Source organism: Diaporthe citri (genome assembly GCF_014595645.1).
Source record: "Diaporthe citri strain NFHF-8-4 chromosome Unknown scaffold_1, whole genome shotgun sequence".
Classification (NCBI taxonomy): Eukaryota; Fungi; Ascomycota; class Sordariomycetes; order Diaporthales; family Diaporthaceae; genus Diaporthe; species Diaporthe citri.
This window is the reverse complement of record NW_025064846.1, coordinates 11,051,190-11,079,005: the sequence shown is the minus strand read 5'-3', so window position 1 is coordinate 11,079,005 and position 27,816 is coordinate 11,051,190. Positions and strand designations below refer to the sequence as shown.

General features: G+C 57.2%; 10 protein-coding genes across 10 annotated transcripts; 7 read left to right on the top strand and 3 right to left on the bottom strand.

The window, feature by feature from the left end:
- Window positions 1-290: 290 nt before the first annotated feature.
- On the top strand, window positions 291-1,804 carry INS49_002891 (uncharacterized protein; the record flags this gene model as incomplete). The annotated part of the gene is made up of 2 exons (XM_043163692.1): window positions 291-477; window positions 537-1,804. The coding sequence occupies 2 exons, from the start codon at window positions 291-293 to the stop codon at window positions 1,802-1,804; spliced, it is 1,455 nt and encodes a 484-aa protein (XP_043032198.1).
- A 2,896-nt stretch (window positions 1,805-4,700) lies between these two features.
- INS49_002890 (uncharacterized protein) lies at window positions 4,701-9,501 on the top strand (the record flags this gene model as incomplete). The annotated part of the gene is made up of 6 exons (XM_043163691.1): window positions 4,701-6,293; window positions 6,580-6,862; window positions 6,972-7,531; window positions 7,586-7,747; window positions 7,893-8,723; window positions 8,788-9,501. 6 exons carry the CDS (start codon window positions 4,701-4,703, stop codon window positions 9,499-9,501), a joined length of 4,143 nt encoding a protein of 1,380 aa, XP_043032197.1.
- A 952-nt stretch (window positions 9,502-10,453) lies between these two features.
- INS49_002889 (uncharacterized protein) lies at window positions 10,454-11,290 on the top strand (the record flags this gene model as incomplete). The annotated part of the gene is made up of 1 exon (XM_043163690.1): window positions 10,454-11,290. The coding sequence occupies one exon, from the start codon at window positions 10,454-10,456 to the stop codon at window positions 11,288-11,290; it is 837 nt and encodes a 278-aa protein (XP_043032196.1).
- A 1,000-nt stretch (window positions 11,291-12,290) lies between these two features.
- INS49_002888 (uncharacterized protein) lies at window positions 12,291-13,835 on the top strand (the record flags this gene model as incomplete). The annotated part of the gene is made up of 3 exons (XM_043163689.1): window positions 12,291-13,304; window positions 13,371-13,637; window positions 13,713-13,835. The coding sequence occupies 3 exons, from the start codon at window positions 12,291-12,293 to the stop codon at window positions 13,833-13,835; spliced, it is 1,404 nt and encodes a 467-aa protein (XP_043032195.1).
- A 757-nt stretch (window positions 13,836-14,592) lies between these two features.
- Window positions 14,593-15,081, top strand: INS49_002887 (uncharacterized protein; the record flags this gene model as incomplete). Its single annotated transcript, XM_043163688.1, has 1 exon — window positions 14,593-15,081. The coding sequence occupies one exon, from the start codon at window positions 14,593-14,595 to the stop codon at window positions 15,079-15,081; it is 489 nt and encodes a 162-aa protein (XP_043032194.1).
- Window positions 15,082-15,767: 686 nt separating this feature from the next.
- INS49_002886 (uncharacterized protein) lies at window positions 15,768-16,778 on the bottom strand (the record flags this gene model as incomplete). Its single annotated transcript, XM_043163687.1, has 3 exons — window positions 15,768-15,857; window positions 15,910-16,111; window positions 16,183-16,778. 3 exons carry the CDS (start codon window positions 16,776-16,778, stop codon window positions 15,768-15,770), a joined length of 888 nt encoding a protein of 295 aa, XP_043032193.1.
- A 364-nt stretch (window positions 16,779-17,142) lies between these two features.
- INS49_002885 (uncharacterized protein) lies at window positions 17,143-19,762 on the bottom strand (the record flags this gene model as incomplete). Its single annotated transcript, XM_043163686.1, has 3 exons — window positions 17,143-17,531; window positions 17,592-19,658; window positions 19,738-19,762. 3 exons carry the CDS (start codon window positions 19,760-19,762, stop codon window positions 17,143-17,145), a joined length of 2,481 nt encoding a protein of 826 aa, XP_043032192.1.
- Window positions 19,763-20,374: 612 nt separating this feature from the next.
- INS49_002884 (uncharacterized protein) lies at window positions 20,375-21,535 on the top strand (the record flags this gene model as incomplete). Its single annotated transcript, XM_043163685.1, has 3 exons — window positions 20,375-20,848; window positions 20,920-21,191; window positions 21,352-21,535. The coding sequence occupies 3 exons, from the start codon at window positions 20,375-20,377 to the stop codon at window positions 21,533-21,535; spliced, it is 930 nt and encodes a 309-aa protein (XP_043032191.1).
- An 827-nt stretch (window positions 21,536-22,362) lies between these two features.
- Window positions 22,363-23,307, bottom strand: INS49_002883 (uncharacterized protein; the record flags this gene model as incomplete). The annotated part of the gene is made up of 2 exons (XM_043163684.1): window positions 22,363-22,801; window positions 22,898-23,307. The coding sequence occupies 2 exons, from the start codon at window positions 23,305-23,307 to the stop codon at window positions 22,363-22,365; spliced, it is 849 nt and encodes a 282-aa protein (XP_043032190.1).
- Window positions 23,308-24,229: 922 nt separating this feature from the next.
- INS49_002882 (uncharacterized protein) lies at window positions 24,230-25,695 on the top strand (the record flags this gene model as incomplete). The annotated part of the gene is made up of 3 exons (XM_043163683.1): window positions 24,230-24,281; window positions 24,367-24,519; window positions 24,752-25,695. The coding sequence occupies 3 exons, from the start codon at window positions 24,230-24,232 to the stop codon at window positions 25,693-25,695; spliced, it is 1,149 nt and encodes a 382-aa protein (XP_043032189.1).
- Between the last annotated feature and the right edge of the window lie 2,121 nt (window positions 25,696-27,816).

Here is a 27,816-nt window from a genome sequence, read left to right as displayed (position 1 = left end):
TTTACGCGCCGTTCTTGCTGACTTGCGAACAGACGTGATGCCAGTGACATTTCGCTTCACAGCGCCACTTCACGGTATTGATGACTTATGAATGCCTTCCACCCGGTTCTAGAAGCCACATGGCTCGACCTTCGTTTCGCCATGAATGCCTGGCTTCCCGCGCATGATTGTCTCCTCCATGTCTTTCCGCATCCCATTTCTCAGCTCCGCAGCAACCGGTCCGTCCGAGGTTTGCGTTGCACCACCCGGATTTCGACCTTGACCACGATCGCGTTCCCACCAGAGTCACCATGGTTGAGTACAGGGAACTTGACGCCTTGGTGCTGTCCTACACACACCTGAAGAACCTCCCACGGCAGGATGACGCCCTTCGGACGCTCAAGCAGATCGCCTCTTTGGTGAAGCCGATCATGAGAGCTAGAGGATGGAAGGTATCGCAGCTTAGTGAATTCTATCCTGACCAGCAAAATCTGCTCGGTACGACTTGCTACCTCCATTATTGTTCTCTGCTTCCTACTGATCTGTCGGCACAACAGGACTGAATGTAAACCGGGGCCAAAAGATCCTATTGCGGCTTCGCTATCCAGGCGACAGAACACAGTTCCTCCCGATCGAGCAGGTTACCGACACGATGCTTCACGAACTCTGTCATATCGTACATGGGCCACACGATGGCAAGTTCCATGCCCTGTGGGACCAGCTTCGTGACGAGCACGAGGGTCTACTCATGAAGGGCTACACCGGCGAAGGCTTCCTCAGCAAAGGACACAAACTTGGAGGTGGCGGCAGAGTACCGATGCAGGAGGCTAGGAGGCTTGCTCGTGCAGCTGCTGAGCAACGGTCCCAACAAGCCACTCGAGAGAGAGGATCTGGCCAGAGACTGGGCGGAGCGCCGATTCAACGGGGACAAGACATACGAAAAGTCATCACGGATGCGGTGGAGCGCCGCAACAGGGCAGATAGAGGATGTGGGAGCACCAATTACTCAGACAAGGAGATTCAAACCCTGTCAGAGACCGCGACCAAGAACGGCTTCAGGACACAGGCCGAGGAGGATGCTGCCAACGAGGCTGCCATCGCCCAAGCAATGTGGGAGCTGGTGCAAGAGGACGAGAAGAAGAAACATGGCGACAACTACGTTCCGCCAAGCGCACAATCTCCTGGCGGAAATGGCGGCGGTGCGTTTTACCCAACTTCCGGTGGCGGACCAAGCACGACGAGTACGCCGCCGCCGGTACCAACATGGTTGCGACCGCCCGCCCAAGGAGACGCGAAGCCTTCCGAACCAGTCAAACCCACCTCCGGAACCCCTCCTGTGGAGAGTGGATGGACATGCGGCACGTGTACTCTGCATAATCCCCCGAGCTTCCTCAGCTGCGATGCCTGCGGCGCTGACAGGCCGACCCCCACGGTCGGACCAACCGCTCCACCTCCAACCAAGGAGTGGACATGTGGTACTTGTACCCTGTTGAACCCGCTCACACGTCCAGCCTGTGGTGCTTGTGGCACTGGAAGGCCAGCAGGCGTGAACCCCAGGCAAACAGACGAGAGATCTTCGAAACGACCTCGAACCACGCCCGTGGCAGCGCGAGCCGCCAGTCGACCTGGTCGTCCCTTGAGCAGTGCTGATCTGAGCCATTCGAGGATGGTCTCTTTCAGGAACAGCAGCAGTGGTGCGAGCAGCAAGCCTCCACCTGCACCCAGCGGCCCGGCGTTTTGGGAATGCTCACGGTGTGGGAATGTCGTCGAGCGGCAGTGGTGGAGTTGTGGGAAGTGTGGAAATGTGAAAGAGAGCTCTGCATGAGCTACTACATGAGTGCAATGATATCACGAGCATGTCAGGAGTTTGGGTGCATATGGCTGGCCGCATGGCTCCGCAAGACTTAGAGATCTGACAGCACTGTTACATCCTCTTATTCTGGACCAACGTGCAATCCCACGGCCTCGGGACGTTGCAGAAGTCGCCTGACCCTCGGTGGCCATCCTGCAGCATCGGCACAGAGCACAGGCAAGCCGTGGAAGTCTGCCTACTACACGACTTGAGTGGTGGGATTGAATGCCCACTTGGTCGTACAGGCGCGTAGGTCCCTGTGCCTGTCAGCATGCTAGTTCAGGCAGTAAAAAGCTGATGACTGACAGGTACAGGCAGGAGAGTGAGAACCCGTCATCAAGTGTCGTCATCGGCAACCCAGTTCAGTCATCGTGACCCACAAATTGGACCCCGCGACAGATGCCACGCAGGCAGGGGAGGGAGGCCGCGATCCCTACGAAGTGCCGCATCACCCCAGCCCGATCGAAATGCTACCCACACGTCCTCGCAGCCCTCAACGGCCGTCGGCAGAAGCAGATGGGGTGTCCCAGCCCGCATCCGGCTTATGTCAGCATGACGTCGTCGCTGCCACCCAGGGGTTACGGCAGAGGGTCAGACAGTAATGTAGCGACATGTACATGCAGCTCGTCGCCGCAGGATGGCATTCTGCAGATCTCCGATGCAGAAAAAGCCTGGGCTCTGGGCTGGCCAGGCAAGGGCCCGAGAACCTAATGGGCTAAAGGGGCAAACCCTTTGCTAGGTCCTCCCTGTCCAGCAACACACCACAGGGACGTGAGACCGCAGCTTGTCTTGGCAAGGATCGCCGATCTGCAGGTTTTGGGCCCCTGCTGCGACCTGCCCACCTCATTGTTTTGATGCAATTGAGCATTAGCCGGTCGCACGCTGAAGCTGAGCAGCTGTAGATGCCTGGCGCCTGGCGTCAGTCAGGCCCTGCAGCACCTACAGCGCAGCAGTAGCAGCGGCGGATCTTGCGGTCGCACTGCACTGCATGCCAGCCTGTGTCCATCCCTTTGGGCCTGGGCTGAGAGTCAAGACACATGTCACTGCAGTATGCGGGCGAGGAGGTGACGAGTCCTCGTCATGACTGCTCTGGCTGCTGTAGGGTGGGCTGTCTGGTTGGTGATGAAAGCACATGGAATGGAGCAGACACTGCACCGTCTGGTCGTCATGAGATTCCGTCTCGTCAGGCCCAGGTCAGGAGGACCCGATCCTGTTCGGTGTGGGTGTGGTTGTCAAAAGTTGGTGCAACCGACGATCCGCCCTCATTCTCACATGCCCCTGGAGGTCTGGGCCTGCCCGTCCAGCCTTCGCGCCCCTCATAGCGCCCCAGACACCCCTCCATGTGCAGGACCCCTACTTCTGCAGCGCACGGGGAGACATCCAGGGCATCTCACATATCGCCTGCATATCACTCGCAGGACCCTCCGCAGTTCTGCCAGTACCGCGCGATCTAGCGAGGTGCCCGTCAGGTGCCGTCTGGCACCAGCATTCAGGGCCACGGCCATGTCATCGTCATACGACGCTTCCGGACACGACATGTCTGTCCTATTTCGACACAGTTCGATCCGACATCATTGTCCTGAGTTCCCGGTCCAACAGGGCTGGGGTCATTGTCTGTGCCCTGGCGACATGAAGAAACTTTAGTGTTCCAGGGCTGTCCGCAGGGAACATATTGCCTGTTTTTGATAACTCTGTACTGTACTGCCCGTACGTACAGTGACGCGGAAGCGGCTGGGAGCGATCAATTCGGCGCAACTAACAGGGGTTTGTTGCGGGTCCCATGTCCACATTCGGGAATTCAGAAACTTTAATTCACTTAAGGCGTCTCTTCAGGCCAGTTTCTGGCCTTCTTGCTTCGCCTGTGCCTTGATTCGCCCTCCCCTTCGGCTCGGCTGTCGATGGCGAACGACGACCTTGGTGACGGATGACGCAACTCGCGTTGGCCATGACTGCTCGCCGCTACTGTGCAGAACTGGACTGGCCGCGCGGGAACAGTCTAGTCCAGTCGACTGCTGCCGTATCGTCAGACCGTACCTTGCCATGCCACACCATGCCATAACCATATCCGACCTGGTGCGTACCTAGGCACGGAGTATTGTAGGGCATCTCGTTCAGAGTTCGTCAGTCTGCAGCGGCTCGCTGGTTAGCCGACCTTGTCTAAGTCTAGGTCTAGCGCGGCTCGTTGCCTCGTTGTTTCTAATCTTCTTCTTGTCTTACTCTCGCCCGTCCTTCTTACCTTCCCTCATTTCGCAGTGACGGATACACCTGGGAACAATCGCACCGGCTTCTCCCACCGCGACCATCCGTCATACCTTTGTTTTTATTGTCAATGCCAGCCTGCGCCAGCACACCTGCTAACCAGATTTAGCTGCTGGTAACCACCCCGGGGCTCCTCCACCCCACCAGCCCTCCTCTATCGGCCCTGCTGCTTTCAATTCACAATTCCTTTATCCTAACAAAGACTCGGCTATCCCGCCGTGGACGACCCTGTGCCCGTTTGTTTCACCCCGTGAGCCGCCGCTGTCCCGTCTCCCCGAGGTGGCATTGTACGGTAGAGAATTACACCCACGAGCCCACCTAGTCTGGCTGCTCCAAGGTCAGCCCCAGGACCGTGAGCATTTCTTGGCCGGGCCTAGACCGGATCGCTAAGCAGGAGACCCGACCTCTCGTCTTCTTCCTCCCCGCAATTGGATTTGCATGTTATTCCTCAGCGGATTCGACTGTTTTGCCGATCAACAACTGCTTGGTTTCATGCAGTGACGATACTTATTCCCTCCAGAAGTCACAGTCTTCCTCAGCAGGTATCTCGATACGTCGTCGTTGACACCCTGGGCTGACCAGCACCCATGCCGGCCCGCGCCCCATCATCATGGTATTTGGCCCGCCACGCATCACAAATGATGACTCTCATGCCTTGCCTTCACCGGTAACAATGAACCCCAATCTGCTGGCCGAGTCGCCTTTACTACGAAAACGCACATCCGACTCGCCGCAAACGCCTCCGGCCGATGACTTCAAAACTCGCCGCCTGGAATCGCAGACGGATGGCTCGGCCACGGGCCCGCAAGAATCCACCCATGCGCAACGCGATGGCTCGTCCGCGCCGTCCCCAGCAGGGCGCCGATTTATACGAGAAAACAACACTGAGAGGTCTCAGTCGAGCAGCCCGTTCCGACTTCAGATGCCCTACATAACTCCTGGGCAGCTCGCATTCTCCGCCCTGCAATTCCTTCCGGTTCCGGTCCTGGTTCTTAACAACCTCAAGACAGTAGTCTTGGCTAATGAGGCTATGGGAAGGTTGATGGGCATGTCTTCCGACTCCAACGATGGCGACGACCTGGCGCATAGCGTGGGAAGTCTCACCGGACAGTCCCTTTCGCAAGTGGGAATCGACATGTTACAAAATGGGCGGCCTGTATTCATTGCTTGGGAGACCTTCCTCGACTCAATCGCAGAGGAGATGGGGCCTGGAGAGACCCAGCCAGCCAATACTCAACGGCAGAGTACCGAAGGAAATCATCCGGAGGGCGACATGACACCTATTGCGGAATCAGCCGAAGACAGCAAGTTCCCGGGCCACAGCCCACAAGCTGCTGTGGAAGTTGTCATCTCGCGGAGAGACCCAAATAAGCCCGTCACTGAACCAAGGTTCGTGAACAGGGCCTCGGAGCACCAAACTTTTGCAAAGATGATAATCAGTGTCTGGGACATCTCGGAACAACAGACTTACTACACCCTGACCTTTACGAACACCGATTCCACGTCGTCTGTGGGTTCCAAGAAAAAGGCAGTAGCTCGGCCTTCCGCCCTCGAGTCTGCTGAGCGCAAGACAATCTTAACAGCGTCCAATCCTCCGTCAGTTGCCTCCAGCCATGGTTCTTCCTCGTCGCCCTCTTACCGCATCAGCCCAGGCACTGTATCACTCTCGTCCAGCCCCTTTCCGCCCATGGGCCCGCCATTCCAACAAAAGTCGCTCCAGAATGCCCCCTCGATACTTCAAAAGACCATGATACTGAAAGACGCGCTTCTTGATAACACGGAGATGCCGATTCTGGCCATGTGGAGGGACGGCACAGTGGCCTTTCCCAATGCAGCAGCCAGGAAACTCATGGAAAAAGACGCCACCCTTGACAAGCCTTTTGACGGCCTGGAGGTGTTGAGCAACTGGACGTTGTATACGGACGATTTTAGCCGAAGGCTCGAGCCGAGCGAGTTCCCCATGGGGGTCTTGCTGAGGACCCAGACACCCTTCTCTGACATGCGGATCGGAGTCATTGACCAGGACGGAAACAAGATCAGGTACAACGTGTTGGCAGAAGCCATCCGCGACGACGAGACCGGTGAATTCCTGGCGGGTGTGATATCTTGCCGGGACATCACGGAGATGGCCAAGGAGATCGACCAGATCAAGGCAAGGGACGTCGAAAGATTTAAGATCATCTGCGACACTATGCCGCAATTGGTAAGCAGGAACCGGTGTAGCCCCCGGAGCAATCGACAGGCCACTTGCTGCTCGATCATGTCGAGCCTGATCACAGAAGGCAGCGTATGCTCAATGCTTCCCAGAGGCTATTAGGCCTCGGAGGGTGTCCCTCGGTTTCGCGAGGCAAGTATCTGGAAGAGGATAGCCACTGGACGCAGCGAGATTTGAAATTTGATCCACCGCGCTCCTTTGATTTTGATTTCCTTTTCATCCGCATCCCACTTTCCATTGAAGTGTCATGTACTAGTTGCTGACCAATCTCCAGGTCTGGACCACTACTCCGGATGGCTATCACGACTTCTTCAACACCCGATGGTATGACTACACGGGGCTGACGCCGGAGGACTCCCTCGGCCTGGGATGGAAAAACCCTTTTCATCCAGACGACATGCCCGAGACCTCGAAACGATGGGCGCATTCCCTCGCAACGGGAGATCCGTATGACACAGAGTACCGCTGTCTAAGCAAAGAGGGTGAATGGCGTTGGCACTTGGGAAGGGCTCTACCTCTCAGGAATCTCGAGACTGGCAAAATCGAGAAATGGTTTGGTAAGTAACAGCAATACTGTCTCGTGCAGGCCCTCGTGGGAGGTCGAATGCCATGGATGCTTTGTTTCAACGTGACGGATTTTCGGGGCATGTGCTGACGATCGAGTAGGAACTTGTACCGACGTCCACGAGAGCATAGAAACCAAGCTCGCTGCGAGAAGGATGAGACAGCAACTCCTCAGCGTCATCACGCATGCCAACATCACCATCTTCACCGTGGACCTCGATCGCAAGATAACCATGTTGGAAGGGGCCCTCATCTGGAATGCCGATACTTCGAGACAGGACGACTCCGAATGGTACATCGGAGGCAACGTTGACGAAGTGTTCAACTCCTTGAACCCAGAACTACCCGAGGGGGAACGCCCCGATTTCCTGTCAGCCATAGACTCGATCTTCACCCGGCGGTCCGGAGACGTGGTAGTGGAGCACGCGATAGACGCACGATTTTACCGGACTCGTCTCTTGCCCATGACTGGTAAGAAGGTCAAGGGCGAAGGGCTCGGAGAAAGAGAAGTCGAAGGCGCCATAGGGGTCATCATGGATGTGACCGAAATCAAAGCCAAAGAAGCGGTGTTGCAGGCTCAGGCCCAGGAAAAGCAGCAGTTGCTGGCGCGTGAGGCTGCAGCAAAGGAGGCCAGCAGACTGAAGAGTCAATTCCTCGCGAATGTGAGTTTGTCCGGCTGAGTGTTGATAATCTACGCAGTTGCTGACCGAGGCCAGATGTCCCACGAGATTCGAACCCCCATCACCGGAGTGATTGGTATGGCCGAGCTGCTCCTGGATGTCGAGCTCAACGAGGAGCAACGAGACTACGCTGAAAACATATACCGGTCTGCCAATGCCCTTCTGACTGTCATCAACGATATATTGGACTTCTCGAAGGTAGAGTCAGGCCGCCTGGACATCGAGGAAGTGCAATTCAGCATGTCGGTAATAGGCAAGTTCAAACCGAGGCACCAATACCAAAATCCCATCCAGATATCCGTACTAACCCTTTTCTGCCCAAACAGTGCGAGACGTGGCCAAGATGTTGAGCTTCGCTGCCCAGAAGAGGAGCCTGGAGTTTATTTCAGACATTTCACCGGAAGTGGCTGATGATCTCGTTGTCCTCGGTGATCCAGGGCGTGTGAGACAAATCATCACGAATCTCCTGACCAACAGCATCAAATTCACGCATCAAGGGTTCGTCAAACTGTCTGTTGCCAAGGAGAGGGAGACAGACGAAATCATCGAGATTCGGTTCATGGTCCAAGACACTGGCATCGGCATTGACGAAGGGACTCGCAAGCGCCTGTTCCAGCCATTCAGCCAAGGGGACGCATCCACTGCGAGGAAGTTTGGTGGGACCGGGCTGGGCTTGACGATCTGCAAAAGTCTCCTCGAACTCATGCATGGAAGAATGCAGCTCGACTCGGTCATCAACCAGGGCACAACCGCGTACTTCTGGGTGCCGTTCAACAAACCACAGGAGACCCAGCCATCGAACGTGGTCAAGGTCACGACTCTCCCCGACAGACTGCAGTCAGAGATGAGCGTATCCTGCAACAGCTCTGATTTTGATCAAATGGGGGGGACACCGCCTCCTACCGACCTACTTGCGCCTACGGAAAGGGGAAAGTCGCCCAGGCGTAGGGGCTCACTCAAGCAGGCAGCGTCTGAGGAGGACCTGGCGGCGTCTGAGCGCTCCAAGATACATGTTCTTGTGGTCGAAGATAACCCGATCAACCAACAGATTGCCATCAAGACGATCAAGAAGTTGGGCTTCAACGTCTCAGCCGCCTGGAATGGTAAGGAGGCCTTGGAGTATCTAGCCACTGCGCAGAATGGCCAAGGCCGGAAGCCGGACATTATACTGATGGTAAGTTATCCAACGTGATCCGAAGCACAGCAGGAATTGTATACTGACAATGTCTCTCGCACAGGATGTTCAAATGCCTGTCATCGACGGCTACAAAGCGACTCACCTTCTGCGCCACCATTCCCCTTATAACGCCTTCGTTCGAGACGTGCCCATTGTGGCCATGACTGCCTCCGCCATCCAAGGGGATCAAGAAAAGTGCAAGAAAGCAGGGATGGACGACTACCTTGCCAAGCCGGTGAAGGCAAAGATGCTCGAGAGGATGCTGGTGCGGTGGTCCCTGAACAAGCGGAGCGGCTCGACGCCGGCGCTGTCCTCGGACGTGTCGGTGTGCTCGGAGGGGAGCGACCACTGCACGAACGCGGGGATACCCTCGGTCAGCGTGTCCGGCTCCGGCGGCCCAGAGGAAATGCTGAGACTCCCCACGGGCGGCGAGGAGGCGGACCTCGACAGCATGCGGGCCGACCTCCCGACGCCGCGGCCCAAGGCCTCCCCGCCGCCCACCATGGCCATCAACACGCCGTCCCCGACGGAGCCGCCCACGGAGCCGCCGTCGCCCGGCAAGCCGCAGCTGCAGATCCGGCGGGTCGAGACGGACGAGCTGGCGCAGCAGAGCAGGGACGACAAGCTCTTCGACGCGGCCGGGGGCCCGCCGTCGGCGGTCACCCCCCACGGGCACACGCCGCTCACTGAGAAGGGGGACTCGCTCACCGAGGCGAACGTGGAGAAGTTCCAGAGGGAGGAGCTCCGGCGGAGGATATCGTCGGACCAGGTGTGAGCGCTGTCGCTTCGCCTGCCGATGCGCCGGGGCGCGTCATGTGTGTGGAGAGGAGGATCTTAGTCTGCCCCTGCCATTCATGTCTGTTACACATAGCATGGCGTTCATGGTTTTTCTTTTTCATTATATCACGGGTTAGCAGCAGCAGCCGCCGAGAGTGCTGGCTACGGCATGTACGGTCTCAGATTACGACTTGGGCATGGTTTATGTTTTTCGCCTTTGAGCTGTTGGTTGGCGTCTTTGGACAAGCATCTTATCTTCTCTTCATTTTCTCATTGTTACGGGAAGGGGAAATAGACCAAGGCTGGGCTTGACGAGGATTTATATACGGGAGCCTCGTGAGCCTTGCGTTCAACTGCATCGATCACTATGTACATAGAACCGGCGCGCAAAAAAAGTAACTTGGGGTCTGGAGATTATGATTGGACAGCTCCAGATAATAGATACCACATCACTTTTGTTCTATACACTTAATCTTATGTAGGTTATATCATGATCTCATTGGTGTACGATAAATAAGGTTCATGGTGGTACTGCAGTTTGTCTTAGCAGGAGAGCACGCACAATGTGGGGAAGGACGTCAAGGCTACACACACATGCAGCGAGCTTATGGAAGCGTCTGCTGGGCCGGACACTCGTGAGAACAGCAGAGTGGCATGGCCTGCGAATAGTAGAGTCTATACCTGCCCAGACTTGGTGATTCGTGGAGAAGAACCAAGCCAAAGGATCGACCGGGGTCCACGTTGTTGGATGACCCGAACCGGTCAGCTCATCTTTGCATTTCACCTGCACTTTGGTAGATTCCCCGCGTTCCTGAGACGGTGCCTCTTGAAGCGACGCGACAGCTCTCTGCCGATAGCCACAGCATCGCAATCCAATCAGAGGACCTCGCAAGGGATGTGGTCCACATGACCGTGAACCAAGCCGGTCTTTCGGGAAATACAAAACCATCATGGCGTCCAACAGCGTCTCAGCCCTCGCGGCCCGGCTGCGCAGCCACGGCGTCGCCGTCCCACCAGCCCTCCAGAACAACACGCGGACGATAACAGCCCTCGCAGTAGCCATCGCCCTCTCCCTCCCGACGGTCTCATACGCCCGCAAGAGCTACCGCGGCTATCTGGCCTTGGGGCCGGGAGGAATGCCCTACAACCCCCTCGGGTGGGCCATCCAGGGCCTTCTGCAGCTCATCGCCAGGTGGGACACCAGGAGCCCGAGGCCCTTCAGCAAGCCGTCGAACCAGAAGCCCTACGAGCCCCACGGCACAACGCCGTTCCTGGCTGCCTCGCCCTTGCCGCTGCGGGATGGGGAAAGGCCCGACGTCCCGGGCTACGTGGCGCCGCAGAGGCAGGCGACGCAGCAGGGCGGGGGGGACACGCGGGCGCGCATGACGGCGTTCCTGGGGCAGCTCGCGGCGCGGAACCCGGGGCTGCTCGTGCTGAGGCCCTCGGGGCTCGAGGGCGTCGGCACGGCCGCGCTGTACGTGGACGCCGCGGCGGTGGAGCCGCCGGCGTACCTGAGGGGCATCAAGGGCGAGCTGGCGCACGTGCACCCGGAGGCGAGCTCGCACGTCACGGTCAGCCTGGCGGACGCGGAGGAGCTGACGCGCAAGGGGTGGGCGGAGAGGCACCGGCTCAGCGGGGTGGGCGGGACGGGCATACCGCTTGGGTATGTGATGGTTTACGCGCCGAGGGATGAGGCTGAGTTTGAGGTGTGGAAGGGGGTCGTGAGGGCTGGTCTGTTGTTTGTTGGGGCTGGGGCCGGGAGGGAGGTGGTTGTTGATGTCGAGTAGGGCCTGTGGTAGGGCACTGGGCGTCGTCAGGTCAAAAATGTAGCATGAGAATGGCGCTGTCTTTACGGTGAGCAACCAAAGGATATCGAGGGCTGGCGCATTTGATTTGACGAGATTTTGATTCACCATCACCAGTCCTGATGCTCAAGGCGCGACGCGAGACTGACTTATAAGCCCACGCTATACCGTATCGTTGGTTTGGACTAGATGGGAACGACAGAAGTGGCCTGGCTTCGTTGTGAGATGGAGATCGGATCATTGATGTTCGACTTTCTTCCTCAAGGATGGTGGGAATTTACTTAATCTATCCTACATGAGATGATACTCTCGCACAGCCATTTGTTTACAACCTCAAAAATCTGGATCCCAGCCTTTACAAACGTCGTCCGACGTGTTGCAATGAGAATATCCAGTACCACTATCGACCAGTGGGTTACCCAAATGCGGTTCATCTTCAATACTTTGTCGATTCCACACCAACCACTTTCCCAAGTTCAAAACCTGATCCACGTCGGCGACGGCATGTGTGTTTCTAGAGCGACAAGTTCAAATCCGCTCAACTATTGTACGCAAGCATTTGACGTGTTTCTGTGCCGTCTTGGTGGCTCAAGTGGCCATCTGCATAGTGCAGTGGCGCTGGGTGGCACCGGGTTGGGAGACCCGATTGCTGCACCGGACGTCGGAGTATATTTCTACGAGGTCGGCCAAATTTATCTACGCGCGCTCACATTACAGATTCAAGGCGGATTCTCTCGCATTTAATGATGTCAACCTTGACTCTATATTTACAAGGGAATATGTAGAAGTAGTCAAACACACGCCGGGGCCTCGCTAGCTCGCGGTGTACCGAATACCCCGGCGTGTACTTGATATATCCACAACTATATGGCTTATCATGATCTCAATGTGAATCGTCTAGTAAATTGTTGATCTATTACAAAGAAAGAGTTCTTTCAAGGCAGCCATCTTTCCCTCGAATCAGCCCCACATTCCATCCACCATGCCTAGCCAAGTCACAACACCAACCTCTGCCAGCTGTGAGCCCCTTCGCCAAAGAGGCTTCAACGGCCGCGTACCAGACGCAAAACCAGTGGAGATAGTGAGCCCTAACACGACAGCAGACGTTGTTGAAGCCGTGAAACGGGCGCGCAGCCAAGGGTGGAAAATCGGTGTGAAGTCGGGCGGGCATAACTTCTTCCATACCAACCTCGTCGAGCATGGAATGCTCATTGATACCCGCAACCTGAACAAAAACATCGACTACGACCCAGCGACCAAGATCGCAGCCATCAGCCCAGGCAATACCGTTGACGATGTGGCTGGGGCCCTTGGACCGCTGCAGCGCTTCTTCCCCTCCGGTCATTCGAGGTCTGTCGGAGTGGGTGGCTTCCTGCTTGCTGGAGGCAAGGGCCTATTCGTGCGTGGGTGTGGCTACACCTCGGCCACCTGGGTTGAGAAGATCGAGGTCGTCACGTCGGAAGGCGAGGTCGTCATCGCAAGCAAGACGGAGAATTCCGATTTGTTCTGGGCGTTCCCCGGAAGCGGGCAGGGGTTCTTCGCTGTCATCACGAGAATCTGGATCAAGACCATTCCCAACAAGAGGCTCTTCGACCTGACCACCATCGTGGACTCCACCGAGATCTTCAAGCCGCTGCTCAAGTGGATCTTGACGACCTCAAAATCGGTCCCCAAATATGGGGCGGAGCCTTTCTTCTGCACCTTCTATGCGGATCAGGACGATCCCGAGGGCGGTGAAGAGTCCAAGAGCAAGCGGGTGTTCATGTTGATTAACCAGACCATGTTTGCCGATTCTGTCGAAGAGGCTAGAGTTCTCGCCAGCCCCTGGGACAATATTCCCGATGAGTTCAAGAAGCATATTATCACCACCGTTCCGCTGACGGAGAGGAACCGCGAGGAACTGTGGGAGCTTCAAGAAAACTTCCAGCCAAGCGGGAACGGGGAGCTTTGGAATGTAGACAGCATCTTGGTTGATCCTGATGTTTCTGACGACGAGGTGAGAAGTTCCAACCTATGTAATGAGTCCCTTTAGTGTCGTGAGGAAGGCTAACCAGGACACAAGATCATTGAGGCTATCACACCAGCCCTGTATGATCTTCCATCACGCCTTTCTTCGGGAACCTTTGTTCCTATCGACTACTACCCCGACGAGAAAGATCAAGCTCTGAGCCTGCCTCAGAAGAGCTACGTCTCGTCCATGTTATGCTGGAAAGACCCCAACCGCGACGAATTCATGGAAAAGTGGCTCCTGAACGCATATGAGAAAGCTGACAAGGTGTCCTGCGGCGTGTATGCGGCAGACTTCAACCCGAAGCACAGGATGACTAGGGTGTGACCGCCAACAGGCCGCGGATGCATTAGTGCGTGAGAAACACGAGCATAACGGTGACTAACAAGTGTATAGGACATGAAGGATTCTGCCGTCAAGAAATGGCTTGACATTAGGAATAAGTGGGATCCGTCCGAGACTTTCATAGGCCATCGCGGCTTCGCGAGCACACTAGAACGTCCTGCATCTCACATATAAGTTGATTGGGCAATTCTTCTTTCAGGCTTCCTTGTGGGTTAAAATACCACACGCATGCGTATAGGCTTGCAAATAGAACTTTGCGGATTAAATACATTGTTGAATTATTGGAACTTTTGTCTCCTGAGCAGTGTGCTTCGTGGGTCGATTCCGTATCGTCCACGTGGCACCATCACTGTGCCGTTGGATTTTCGACTGTAATTTCTCTGACCTCAAAGATCTTTTTAGGAGATGAAAAGTTGAGCCCTCAAGATGATTCCCACGGAACGGAGTCTTGAAGAGTGAATTACACTGGGATCGCCTAGGTCGAAGACAAAGCCAAAGATTGAAAACAAGGGGATTCGTACCTGAAACGCGACAGGTGCTCAAAACTCGACACACATAATGGCTGACGGTTTTGATTCAAAGTGTGAATCACTCGAGTTAGAATAGAAGAGTGTGAGACAGACGAAACAACGTCGCTGTGAAAGGGTTATGCCCGTGCACCAGAAGCCCAAACGACGTAAGATGAGGTACAATCAGACATGGTATGTATTGAGAAATGGAAAACAACCACCAAGCGATCAAGAGCTGAATGAGCCTCTTAACTAACACAAATATAAAGTCCCAGATCCGCGACTCTACCCAGAAAATAATCATTCAACATTGACAAAGTCGCAGCCTCTGGACGACAGCCGATTCAATTGCTCATACCACTCCCGCTGCTCAAAACCGCCCGCACCCGACAGTTGGCACGCACTCATAAGAGATTTGCAAGATGTCCTTCTCAAGATGCAACGAGTCCACCTTCGCCTACTTTCCAATGAATGCTGTCCCATTCGCGAAAGGCGCGTTCAAAAAAGTCTGGCGTGGCCACTACACCGACGGACCTCGCAAGGGAGAAGAATGCGTCTCCAAGGTGTTCACGCGCTCCGTCTTCGAGGACCACTACTTCAAAGTCGAGATGAGGGTGATCAGGCGGGCCCAGTGGATCATCGATGCTTGGAACGCCACGGGGGTCATCGGCATGCCCGTCGTCCTTAACGTCCCCGCGATCTGGACGAGCCAGATCGATGGCGAAAGGCGTCTGGTCGAGCCGTTCATCAAGGACTTCCAGAAGTTCAACAGCAACGCCGGGTTGGTGTACTTCCAAGGGACCCCGTGGAGCGACGCGCTGCAGGCCCTGAGCCACTTCTCGTACCACCACTCCCACGGTCGGATGCTGCTCTGCGACATACAGGGGGGCATATACACGGATGGATTGTGAGCAATCCCACACTTGACTACATCTAGCTGACGCCCATTGGTCGGCAGCTCTCTTGCTCCACTAACCGCCTTCTTGAACAGTGCTCTTTCCGATCCCGCCATCTTGTCACTATACCGGTCCTACGGCCCTACTGATCTTGGCCGAGTGGGAATTAATAGATTCTTCGCCCGGCATCGGTGCAACCGATTCTGCCACCCGACATGGATCAGACCTGGGCTCACATGACCGGCCAAATTTGCCACGAGGTAGGGGACGAGCATGCCTCCCGACTGCCCAGACCGCCCGCCTTTCGGTACACTGATGTGACAGATTGAGCACATTCGTAGTCGCGCCACAAGAATATGGGCAGATAAGTGATACCTGTTGTAGAGAGGTAGCTTGGTTGGGCGGCCAGAACATATGAACACCGCACGATCTGTAGTCTTCCAGGCTGAGCGAACAAGGCTGGATTCTCTTGGACCGCAGAGCCTGGAAGCTTTGCACGATTAGCCCGGAAGGGTCGAAAGAAATAGACACCTATACCTCGATCAAGGATATTGAGTACTCTGTAAAATAGGCGTGAAAGATTCGCGTGACGGTGGATGTTTTCACGGCCAGCGACCATTCCATGACTATAAAAGTGGCACACTGACCAGGGCTCACATCGCACACAACACAAGGATAGACAGGCAGAGGCGTCCTCAGGTCTAATTGATCCATTTGTCTTCTTTCTCGTCATATCCCAGAAGGGGAAAATCTATATTCAGGCTCCGGAGCATGTGTGCCATGGTGAAATCCTGCTGTTCAGTAAGCAGGGTGGCCAAGCCATAGAGCAGGACAGATACTCACCGGTTCATCGTCCTCGTCAGGTTTGCCCTCGGCTGCTTCGCATCGCCCGGCCTCTTCCAGGTGGTCCTGGACCTCTTGCGAGTACTCTGCGTCCAAGTCTTCGTCTGCGGGCTTTGACCTGGTAGGTGATTCCTGGTCAAACCCCTGGTAGAACTCTTGCTGCCTCTGCTGCATCTCCTTCCACGCCTTCGGGCCCCCGGCGCTGTAATCTGGTCAGCACCGCCCCCTTGAGATTCAAGTGACACCAGAGTGAGTTCTGAGGGGGGAACCAACTTATCAACCCGTTCCTTAACAGTCTCAAACAGCTCCTCAGCAGCCAGCCGGCTCGCGCCCCTCCACTTGACAACGAGGTCCCTCAGCTCCTGGTCCACTGGCTCTCCGGGGCGGCTCCGCTCGGACGCGGCCTCGATCTCCCCCGCCTGCCTCACCGTCTCCAGCCGCCGGTCCAGGTCCCTCGCAATGGTGTCCCGGCCCGACGTCCTGTGGGCGCTGGCGAGGGCGAAGAAAGGGTTGTCGTCGCCTGGCACGGCCCTGCCTTCTTTCGGGCCAGAGGTCTTACGCTTAGGAGCAGCTTCGGTCCCCGAGGAGACTGAGAGCTTCAGAGGTGACGCCGGCCGGCCGTGGAGCAGGTTCCCAAGCGGACGCGTTGCCCTCGCTGACTGGGGTTGTCTCGGCGCCGATGGCGAGCTCGGCGAGTAGACTTCTTCGAATGACCGCTTGTTACCGTTTGTATCTGGCGTCTTGCTAGACCCTGGCGTGCTGCTTTCTCCCGCGTCTGGCTGCCGCCTAAGTAACGGCGAGTGAAACGGTTTCCTGAGGGTTGCATTGGCGGCGTCGACGCGCCTTCGCTTGGCTGCTGGCGTGTTCATGCTCGTAACCGCGTGGGATGTCCAGGAATCCGTGACAGAAAGATTCAAGTCACGCCACAGGAAGTTTGGTATTCCATGGCTTGATTGAGCACACGCATTGAGTTTACATGGTGTTAAGTGGTGGTGGACAGTGGCTGCGAGGGGCTGACGTCGCCGTGCCTGTCCGTCAATTGCGGGTGAGGTGCAGGGAAGTTGCAATGCGGCTCAGGGGTCCAGTTTTAGCGTGGCATTTGCTACGTCCACCCCCTGTTCACCTACAAGACTCCACTCACACCCCCTTTAACGCCAATGCTTCGTTGTACGAACCGATACAAAGAATACTGTGTGATCTTATTTACAACCCAACCGCTTTCTCTATCTCGGACTAAAGTCCTACCCCACCGGCGACCCAGTCCTCGAACACCGGATTCACCCCTGGCTGCGCAAAGCCGCCATTGTTAGGAGCAGCGGCAGCGTTTCCTCCCTGCTGCTGGCCCTGGCCCTGCTGTTGTTGCTGTTCTCTCTGCCTCCGAGCCTGCTCCGCCCGCTCCCGGTGTTGCCTATAATAGACGACGAAAGCCAGCGCCATGGCCAACGACATTATTATCAACGTGTCTATGAACCCGTCATCCTCCGCGCCAGGGTAGTGGGGCGCGTCGCCTCCCGGCATGGTGTCGTCGTAGATATCGTCGTACATGACGTCGTCGTAGAAGAGGCCCTCGTCCTGGATGAAGTTACTGACCCATTCGCTAAAGGACCAGTCCTTGCTATTTTCTATGTCTCACTGCGTTAGTCTTCTTGCTCGTGTGACAAAGGGACGAATCATATTCCCACCTGGCTCGTCTTGAATCGAGTTGATCCGCCCATGTGTCACCGTGTTCCAATAGCTTCTCGCACGCAGCTTGAGAAGGCTGAGCTTCACTGGAAGATATGCCTCTTCGTTGGTAGCGAGGGCAAGATCGTAGTACCGCTTAGCCAGGTGGAAGTCTTGATCCAGACCAACTCCATTCTCATGCATCCAGCCGAGATTGAACAGGGCTTGAGCCGACTGGTGATACTCAGAGGCACCCGTGTAGCACTTGACAGCCTTGTCGATATCGAGGTCAGTCCCGATGCCGTCCAGGTAGTAATCGCCCATTTTGACCAGTGAGTCCATGTTGCCCTGTCTCGACGAGCGTGTGTAGAAAATGAGCGCAAGGGCGGGGTTGTCCATCAGAGCAGACTTGGTCTCGCCGAGTCCAAGGATATTAGACAACATCGACTGCCTCGTGTCGAGCAGGTAGGCAACGTTGTTCTGGGCAGATTCGTAACCCTCTTCGGCTGCATGCAAGTAACCAAGGAATGCAAGCTCGTAGTCGCCATCTTCGTAGGCGTTGTTCGCCTCGTTCCACGTGGATACCAAGGGCTCGGCCTTCTCTGCCACCGTCTTGTATAGACCCATTGCCTGTGCGCACGCCTTGTCCCGGCCGATGCCATGGTGAATCATTTCCGCGAGGTAGTACTGGGCCTCGATGTTACCATACCTAGCAGCAAGCTCGAAGTAGTCGTTCGCAACGCGCACGTCGTCCGGCTGGCCGCGGTCAAGGAACAGGACACCAAGTTGGACCTGCGACAGGGCGTAATCCTGGTCCGCTGATGCCTTGAAAAGATCAGTAGCCTTTCCAATGTTTTTGGAAACACCGTAGCCTCTAAGTAGCATCAGCCCCAGACAGTACTGAGACTGCGCATCGCCGTGGGAGATGCCGCGATCAAACCAGAACTTGGCCCTATCAAAGTCCTGCTGCACACCCTCGCCGCGCATATACATGCGCCCGAGATAGCCCGCGGCCTTGGAGGCGATCTTGTCCAGACCTGGCTTGAAGTTGTCCTCAATGCGCCCGTTAGGCTTCCAATATTTCTTAGCCACCATGAAGAAGTACTTAGCGGCCATGCCAAGATTTCGCTCCAGCCCTCTCTGGCCCTCATAGTAAATTCGGCCAAGGTTGAAGGACGATTTGAAGTCGCCCTTGTTCGACATAAGATCCAAATATTCGATGATGTCTTCGATAGAGGCATAAGCATCCGAATGAGGATGATGATGAACCGCATTGATGCCAGAGCTGGACACACTGGCTCCTTCGCCGTACAAGCCACCAAAGTCGTCGGCAACGTGGGATGCCTCCCTCGTCCAGCTCATGCCGCCTGGTGGGCCCGATCGGTACCAGTCCATGACCTTGTCCGCGACGTTCTTGTAGTATTTGCAGGCCGTCTCGCAGCTCTTTGGGGTGCCGACGCCAGTGTGGTGCCGAGATGCCAGTGTCATCTCGGCCCTTGTGTGTCCCTTAAGCGCCGCAAAGGTGTAGTATAGCAGTGCCCTGGCCTGGTCACGCTGCACCGAGCCTCCGACCCCTGTGGAATACATCAGACCGACCATGTACATGGCCGAGCTGTTTCCATTCAGTGTGGAGAGCTGCTGGAAGTAGTCGAAGGCCTTCTTGAAATCCCTCGGGTGTGTATAGTTGCCATAGAAGTTCATGTGTCCGAGCAGGTAGAGTGCGTCGGAGTTGTTCTTGTGGGTGGCCGCCTCGAGGTGCTTGACGGCGTCGACGAGGCGCGCATCGATCGCCTTGTGGTTGCTGCCGCTGCTGCCATCCTCTGGCGGAGCGCTCATGCGCAGACTCGGGACGGCTTTCCATGCCAGTTGGCCGAGGGTGCCCAGTATTCCGGGCTTCTTCCGCCTCTGGTGGTGGTGGGCTGGTGGGTGTATCTCGTGCAATTTCGCGATGGCGGCATCGACGTGGTCCGCGCCGGGCTCTCGGTAAGACTGGCCTGTCTTATGACCCTGTACTACATCGGTGGCTGCGGCTGTCGTGTGTTCGCGATTCGCATCTGCCCAGACTGGCGAGAGGACCTGCAAGAGCACTGGTGGCGGACGTTAGAAGAAGCAGGAGGAGCAACATGGGCCGCTGCATGTATATCCGTGGGTGGTCAGGCGACTTACGGAGGGGCCATGCAAGAGGCTTCATCGTGAATGTAAAGTGCTGAAGCGACGCATAGCAGTAGCTATATCATATCTGCACCTTTCTCCTTCAGTGGAAATGGGAAAGATGGAGGTTGTGTTGCTGAGCCACCGAGCAAGCTGACGAATTGGTAGCAAAGGTGTCGTCTTGCTCGACGTACAAGCTGTCCTGATCCTGGGCCGGAGCTTCCTGCATGTGCAGCACTTGTCCGGTGTACCCAGGTACCGTTAGTGTAAGCTGCTGTCGGTCTTGGGGTCCATGCGCTAACAAGGCTGGTACCTGGTCACCGGGAAGGAAGCTGATTGGCCACTGCATTCAACGGCACGATCGTTAGACAGTAAGTCAAAATCTCAAGTGAAAGAAATTCCATGTATGCCAATTCCCGACGACCAACACCACCACATACATTCTTGACAGAGAAAAGCTACCAACTTAATTTTACAAGAACTCGGAACGTCACTAGAGTCTGAAGTCTCGAATCATCCCTGTCTCAGCGCACGAGAGAAGCTGAAGGCCTGCCAGGTCCTTCACTGGCATACAGCTCACACTCATCTGGCTTGGTCGACTTACACGGGCAAGGGTCTGGATATCTATACCCAGCCACGCCCAACTAACAATATGTATAACCTCACCAAGGCCGATGCCTTCCGAAATCCAGGCTCTGATCCTGCCTATGTCCTGGAAATAACACCAGTGGCGGGAGGACTAGCAGCCATCTCATCAGACCAGAAGCTCACGCTGTTCAACCCCCAGAGACTGAGCCAGGGCCCCCTCAAGACAATACTGACGCCACATGAGAACATCAAATGTGCGAGGACATTTGATGCATCGAACTCAATCGTCTGCACGGCCGGGTCGAACGGCTCCGTGGCATTATGGGACCTGCGCCTGGACGGCTCAAAAGCACGGGTGGCCGCGCCCACGGGCAGTGACGCGCCCATCGTCTCCCTCGCCTGCAGCTCAACCAGCAACACCATAGCAGCCGGCACAGAGTACGCGAATCACCAGGCCTCCATCTTCATCTGGGACGCCCGCGGCGGCTCGGCTCCCCGCACGCGCTACAGCGAAGTCCACAGCGACGACGTGACAGAGGTGAGCCAGCGCGGTCCCCGATCCAGACCAGTCTCACCCACTTCACTCACACGCGCCTCCCACAAAAACAGCTGAACTTCCACCCAACCAACCCCCAAGTCCTCCTCTCGGGCTCGACAGACGGGCTCGTCAACGTCTGCGACACGTCCATCGCCGACGAGGACGAGGTCGTCGTGCAGGCCTTCAACCACGGCTCCGTGCACCACGCCGGCTTCCTCAACGCCACAGAGGTCTACGCCGTCAGCCACGACGAGCGCTTCGCCCTGTACGACGTCGCCGAGGCCCGCGAGGGCGGCGACGCCACCTGGGCCGTCGGCGACATCCGCGCCGCCCTCGGGTGCCAGTACGTCGCCAACGTCGCGCCCAAATTGGGTGACATGGGTGCTGTCATAGGGGCGGGCACGCAGGAGTGAGTTCTCTACTTATTTTCTTATCTCCCTTACATTGGTCGCCCTACCCTGTGCATGAAATGGTGATACTGACACCGATGCTCCGGAAAATAGCCAACAGCTCTTCCAGCTCGTCCACATGGCCAAGTCGCCGGCCTGGGGCTTCAGCGCCGAGACGAGCGTCGGGCTCCCAGGCGCCCACGGGTCGGAGCTGGTGCGGAGCTTCTGCGTCTTCGACCAGGAGCAGACGGTCTTCACGGCAGGCGAGGATGGCCAAATCATAGCGTGGAGGCCCTAACTAGGCAGTCAAGGGATGAAAGAGAGAGAGAGAGAGGGCTTGCTAGCTCGTGATACCCCAAGAAGTGTCCGCCTTCACCCTGGAAAATTGCTCGAGAATAAGTGTGCGCTAAAAGCGATTCGGCCCGGGCTGCAACCAGCACATCCGCCCAGGGCGTGCCTCATGGCCAAGAGACTGCCTAACTGCTGAATTACGGTGATGACAATGACAATCCTCAGAAACAAGGGTGGCAAGAAAAGGACAGGGTTGCTGGCTAACTGGGCGCAACCGGACGGGACAACCCCAAGCGCAGCGTCCATGAGCATGTGGCTAGGTCACACAAGAGAGACAGTGAACAAATTTGGTAGTATGTATAACCTACAGCTAGCCGTGTTCGACGGAATGCTGCTCGTTGTCTGCCCTCATCCACGACTTGTCCCAACAACCGGGGCTGTTCCGCTGCATCACATTGCAGCCCCCCGGTGGACTGCGTGCGTCCCGGACCAATCTAGTGCATTGGCTTCCAAGTCTCAAGACTCCCCGCAGCCTTGCAGTCTTCGCATACAAGACTCCCCCATTTGCATCATAGCTTCTACATATCCATGCGTTTGGTCCACGCTGAAGGCAACTCCTACCATCGCTTAGATTGGACTCTGCTCTGTTACCTTTGTCGACATACACCGATCGTTGCAGGTAAGCAGCACCTTCGTTATGTGGTGAAATGTCGCATTTGGTCTTCGGATGGACCTGTCGTACTCAAGCGAGCATGTGCTGCAGCTTGTTTCCAATAATCCCCAGGCGAGCACCAACCCCTCACACGACCAGCGCCAGCACCAACCCATCTCGAATCAGCCGTACTTGTCGTGCTTGTTCTTAGTCTTCAGATCCAGCAACTTCTCATGATAATCCCCCTCGCGCCTCGCGCGCTTGAGCACGCGGACCTCGTCCTCGTCCAGCCTGCGGCCCGCGGCCTCCTCCAGCTCCCGGCGGCTGATCTTCTCGCGCGCCTTCTCCTCCTTGCTGGCCTTCAGGCGCGGCTTGAACCGCGCCTGCATGCGGATCCGCAGCGTCGTGTCGAACGACGTGTCGGCCGCGTCGCCGCGCACCTCGGGCGGGGCGTTTGCCCGTGATGAGGTTGACGCCTTGACCGTCAGGTACGTCTCGCGCAGCGTCTGCACCTGGAACGTCCCCGGCGTGTCGGCCGTGGGGATGAGGGTGAAGGACTCGAGCGGGGAGACGGCCTCGGAGACGGCGCTGAAGATGCCGTACTTGTCGCAGCCGAGGAACCTGGTGGAAGGGGGCGTTGTGGTCAGCAGCTGGTTTCAGACGAGGGATGATACGTTCTCCCCAGTGGAGAGAGAAAAGAGGTAAACATCTACTCACTTCCCAGCACTCCCCTTAAACCTGTGATTCTCTGTGCCGGCGATCTTGTTCGCGACCCACACCATGCGCACATCATGCGGCTCGGCCGTGGCGGCGTTGCCGTCGACGATGTTCTCGATGGGCAGCGTAAAGACCTTCCCGTTGGCGTCGCAGGCCAGGGCCGTCAGCGGCTCGGTCGGGAGCACGAACATGACCGGGCCCGAGACGTCGCCCACGACGTCGGCCGAGACCCAGCTGTCGTCGTTCTCGACATTGTCCTCGTCGGCCACCCTGGCCGCCTTGCTGCTGCTGGCTGTGGCTGTGGCGACCTGGTTGCCTGAGTCGTCCGCCTCGGCCGCCCCGTCGCCCCTGTGCTCCCTCTTTCTCTTCTTCGGCTTCTTGTCGCCCTTGAAGGTGAGCGGCTTGACCATCCTCTCTGCGTCTCCCTCTTCCTCTTTTCTTCCCTGGCCCCGCTGTCTGTCTGGAACCCTAATGCAACACCTGAGCGGGCGGGATCAGGAGCGCGAGCACAACGTGGTCGACGGCGGCTGTGAGATGAGCGGATGTAACGTGCGTGGGGCGTTGGGCAGCCAGGCTAGGATAGGCGAGGTGCGGGAGCTGCAGGTGGGTTTCGAATTTCGAAGGATCCAGACGAGTCCTGATTCCCACTCGAGATTTGAGCTGGAGCTGCTTGAGCTTGAGCTTGAGCTGGGCCTGGGGCTGGGGCTTTGCTGTCGCGACTCACGATCCATGGCGGTCGCGTGCGGGTTCGAGAACGGGCAGGGAGTAGGGAGCTCCAGAAGCTTGGGGCAGGTGCCGTCCCCGGGCCATCGCGCCGCATGGGCAGCTCATCGGGAGATTACATAATGGGGCAGCTGTCAGGTCTTGGCTCAGAGCACATCTCCCACCATCCGTGCGCTCGAATGCAACGTCGAAGACCGATCAATCAGTGAGTGGGTTGGAGAATTGCAGCTAGCTATCTCTGTCTCTGCCTCTCCCGAGGCCCGCCGAATACGCTGACCAGCCAGGGCCACCTCCGCTGCTCAAAATCGGCGTCGGCTCCGGCCGCCTGGGTTGCCCCAGGTGGGCTTGTCCGAACCCCAAGCTGGAAGGTGGCCGTTCGCAAATGAGACGCCAACACAGACTAACAATAATACCCATCTAATAAGGAGATTTTTATGCAAAACCTTCCCCTCGCGTGGTCTGTCGTGCGCCGCGATCCTCCTCCCCCACTGCACATTCGCATCCCAGAGTCGGTTGTGTGATATTTTCCACTCGTCTCTTGCCCTGTCCACCTCGGGACTCCTCCGTCCAGACTTTTTTTGCCACCCGGAAGAAGCAAAAACACTCACCATGGCCCCTATCGCGCAAGCTGTCACCGTCTCACTGGAGGACCTCAAGGAAGGTACGTAATGATCATCGCGTAGTACGCGCCAAGCGGGGGAGGAGCACTGTTCACTCATTCAGTCCACTTTTTTCGCGACCTCCAGGCTCTGTGCCTTTCGACACGCTCCAGAAGGCATTCGGCCCGGAGTCTCTGGGGATCCTCCTCGTCAAGGACGTGCCACCCGAGTTTGTCGATCTGCGACGTCGCGCCCTGTCATACTCGTCTTATCTGGGTAACCTGCCCAAATCTGAGCTAGGTGAGTGAGTGACCTTGTTTGAGTGTCTGAGACAGTGGTAGAGCGGTGGGTTGAGCGGACGCGGGAGCGCGTTAGGCGAGACGGATATACATAGATAGATCCATGGCCGATGAAACAAATAGCGCGGGCGCTACTATTCCGTTGGGGCGGGATCCCAATCAAGCCGTTATGCGATAGGCAGAAACCATGTGGACAAGTCATCAAGCAAAGCAAGCTAATACCTGGCACACAGACAAGCTGGAGAATGAGAAGGCAAAGTACCTGACCGGCTGGTCGCTCGGCAAGGAGACGCTCAAGAACGGGCAGGTAGACGACCTCAAGGGCTCCTTCTACGCCAACTGTGCGTTCTACATCGATCCCAAACTGGCCTGCGCGCCGCCCACGGGCGAGTACACCGAGGACAACTTCCCTGAGTACCTGAGCCCAAACATATGGCCCGAGGAGGCCGTGCTGCCGGGCATGAAGGCCTCGGTCGAGTCGCTGTGCCGGCTGATCATCGACGTGGCCGTCCTGGTGGCGGGCGCGTGCGACAGGTACGCTGAGAAGGAGATCCCTGGCTACCCGGCCGCATACCTGCAGCGTATGGTGTCAGGCTCGATGACGACCAAGGCGAGGCTACTGCACTACTTCCCCGAGCCCGCCGGTTCTGGCGGTGGGGCGGCCCCCGCAGACGGCCCTGCTGCTGCTGCTGGCGGAAGCGCGAATGGCGACGAGGACGACTGGTGCGCGACCCACCTGGACCACGGGTGCCTGACAGGTCTGACGTCGGCCATGTTCGTGGACGAGGCGAAGGCGGACCCAGCCGTGCCGCGGTTCGAGCCCGCCCTGCCAGAGACGCTGCAGCCGCTCCAGGAGCTCGCCGCGTCGCCCGACCCGGCGGCGGGGCTGTACATCAAGTCCAGGACGGGCGAGACGGTGCAGGTCAAGATCCCGCGCGACTGCATCGCCTTCCAGACGGGCGAGGCCCTGGAGCGCATCACGGGCGGCAGGTTCAAGGCGGTGCCGCACTTTGTTAGGGGCGCGAGGGCCGCACCGGGCGGCGACGGCAGCAGGATCGCGCGCAACACGCTGGCCGTCTTCACGCAGCCCAACCTGGGCGAAGAGGTGGACCGTGACCAGCACATTACGTTTGGCGAATTTGCTCGAGGCATCGTCGCGAAGAACACCGTCTCCTAGACCGAGTAATTGATTTTGAATTTGACATCCTCTGCCCTCGATGGTTTTGCGTTCTCGTTTCACCTTCTCGGCGCCCGCTGGTCCAGACTCTGAGCCTGTGGGCCCGATCTGCGCCTGAGTTCAGACAGTCTGGACTTCTTGAGGTGCCCAGTTCCCCGTGCGGCGGGTGGGCCCTCGCCGTATTTTATTTTCGGAAACCCGAAGCGTACGGGCGCCTGTGTGCGTATCTCTCTCTCACTTACTCCACCGCTTATGTGGTGCGTGGTCAATCGATTATGGCATGGTAAGGATCTTGCGATATCAGGTGTGAGCTTCGCGGGTTACCGCATTGGGAGTTGCCTAGGGCCAGGGGCAGGGGCAAGGTTGACGGCAATGGGGCTTGCTGGCGGTGGGGCTTGCTGGCGGGCGGGCGGGCGGGAGGGCGGGCTCATGTAGGGTTCATTATGCCGATGCAACGCAAAACACACAACGAGATCTGCACGTCCAATGGTGCCGGCCCATGTGTCAGACGAAACGGACAGACGGACTGGTGATGGCTGGCTGGGTTGGGCTGGCGGGACGACCAGCGACTGCGATGCCGAATGACATCGCCAGTGCAGGGTGGCGGTCGACTGATTGTTGACGAACCTCCTCAGCCACGTCGCATATAGCTGGGGATCGCTCTATGTAATAATTGTGGTCATATTCCAAGGTTCGGTGTGCTTCTTGCGTAATGCCCAGGATACCTGGGGACAGGATGACTGCTGTGGTGTCTACGTAGTAAAGTCGGGCGAGGTTGGTGACCGGCACGGTGGAACCGACAGCTCAACCAGCAGCTCGCTTACCTACAGTAGTGTCCGTCTCATGCAATGAGCTGCAGCACTTGGACTGCAAGGGGGCGTGCATGAGGTGCAGATATTTACCCGCCAGTCCGTCCGTGTCAGAAACAGTAGGGAGTGATAGTTGGTTCGTTGGGGCTGTGAGGCTCAAATTTGCAGACTGCGAGATCCCTGGGCGTGCTCCCGTGGCGCCGAGCGAGACAGGCGAAAGAGGCGAGCATGAGTCGGCGCAGGGGTCCGGGCCAGACGGACATGAGACCCATGTAAAAGCCCGGGATCAGCGATGCTGGGGAGTCGAGGTCTTGACTCTTTTGAGTTTTGTGGTTTGTGGTGTGCGAAGATAGTGAGGGCCCGTAACAGCCTCTGGTGAGATGTCGTCTTGTTTCGCATGTGAAAGCAGGAGCAAGGGCTGACCCGTGCTGGGCCCTGACGATCACGATCAGAGTTGGGATGGGCGGTAATGTGTGGCATTCCTGCTCCCCGTTGTGATTGCGGCACCCAATCATTCCTGCGCGAGAGTAATGAGCACGCAAACTGCTCGCACGCTGATCGGCCAGTTGGATATCGGATCGCAATCAAGCCCATTGCGTGTGCGTGCATGCCCCTGAGTTGATACCTCCGCCTTGACCGGGCGCCCTCCATCTCTGCGGCCGAGTCTTGCTTGCTGGCCTGCTTGCTGGCTTGGTGTGCATCAGTCAGTCGCTCCTTTTCCTCGGCATGTAGTTGGACACGGAATCTCAAGTTAAACCTTCCGATGCTGGACCTATCTGTGTAACCGTGACATCCGGGACCAGCCCATGCTGTCGCGCTGTTATCCACGGCCCGATCTTTGGTAGGCTGGGCAGTATCGCGTCGCCTCGTATCGAATCGGCAAGCTCGGTGCTATTCTTGACCTGGCCGTTCTGCAGCAGTTCATGTTAGCATAGGGACCGTTCACTGTTTCTTCTGGGCATGGGGGCGCACACAGGTACACAGGCACCCAGTGCAGCGGCGGGCAAGTCATCCCACGCCGTCAAGATGCGTGGCTTGAAACCAAGCAGGGTCGATCCATGCCTGGATATCTCTAGCCTTGGCCGCCTCGCCCCCAGCGCCCCTGGGCTATCGCCAGATTTTCATTCATAATGGAGGCTCTGACCCATTTTTCACGCTGTTACGGCGATCCACTCGGCCCAACTTTCCGAGACTAGGAGCAGGGTCGACAGCAAACCACACCGACCGCGCAGCCCTCGGGCGGGTGTCTCACTGGCTGGATGCAGTCTGGCCGGTGTCTGGACTGGGAGGCGAGGCGGGAGGAAAACACTGC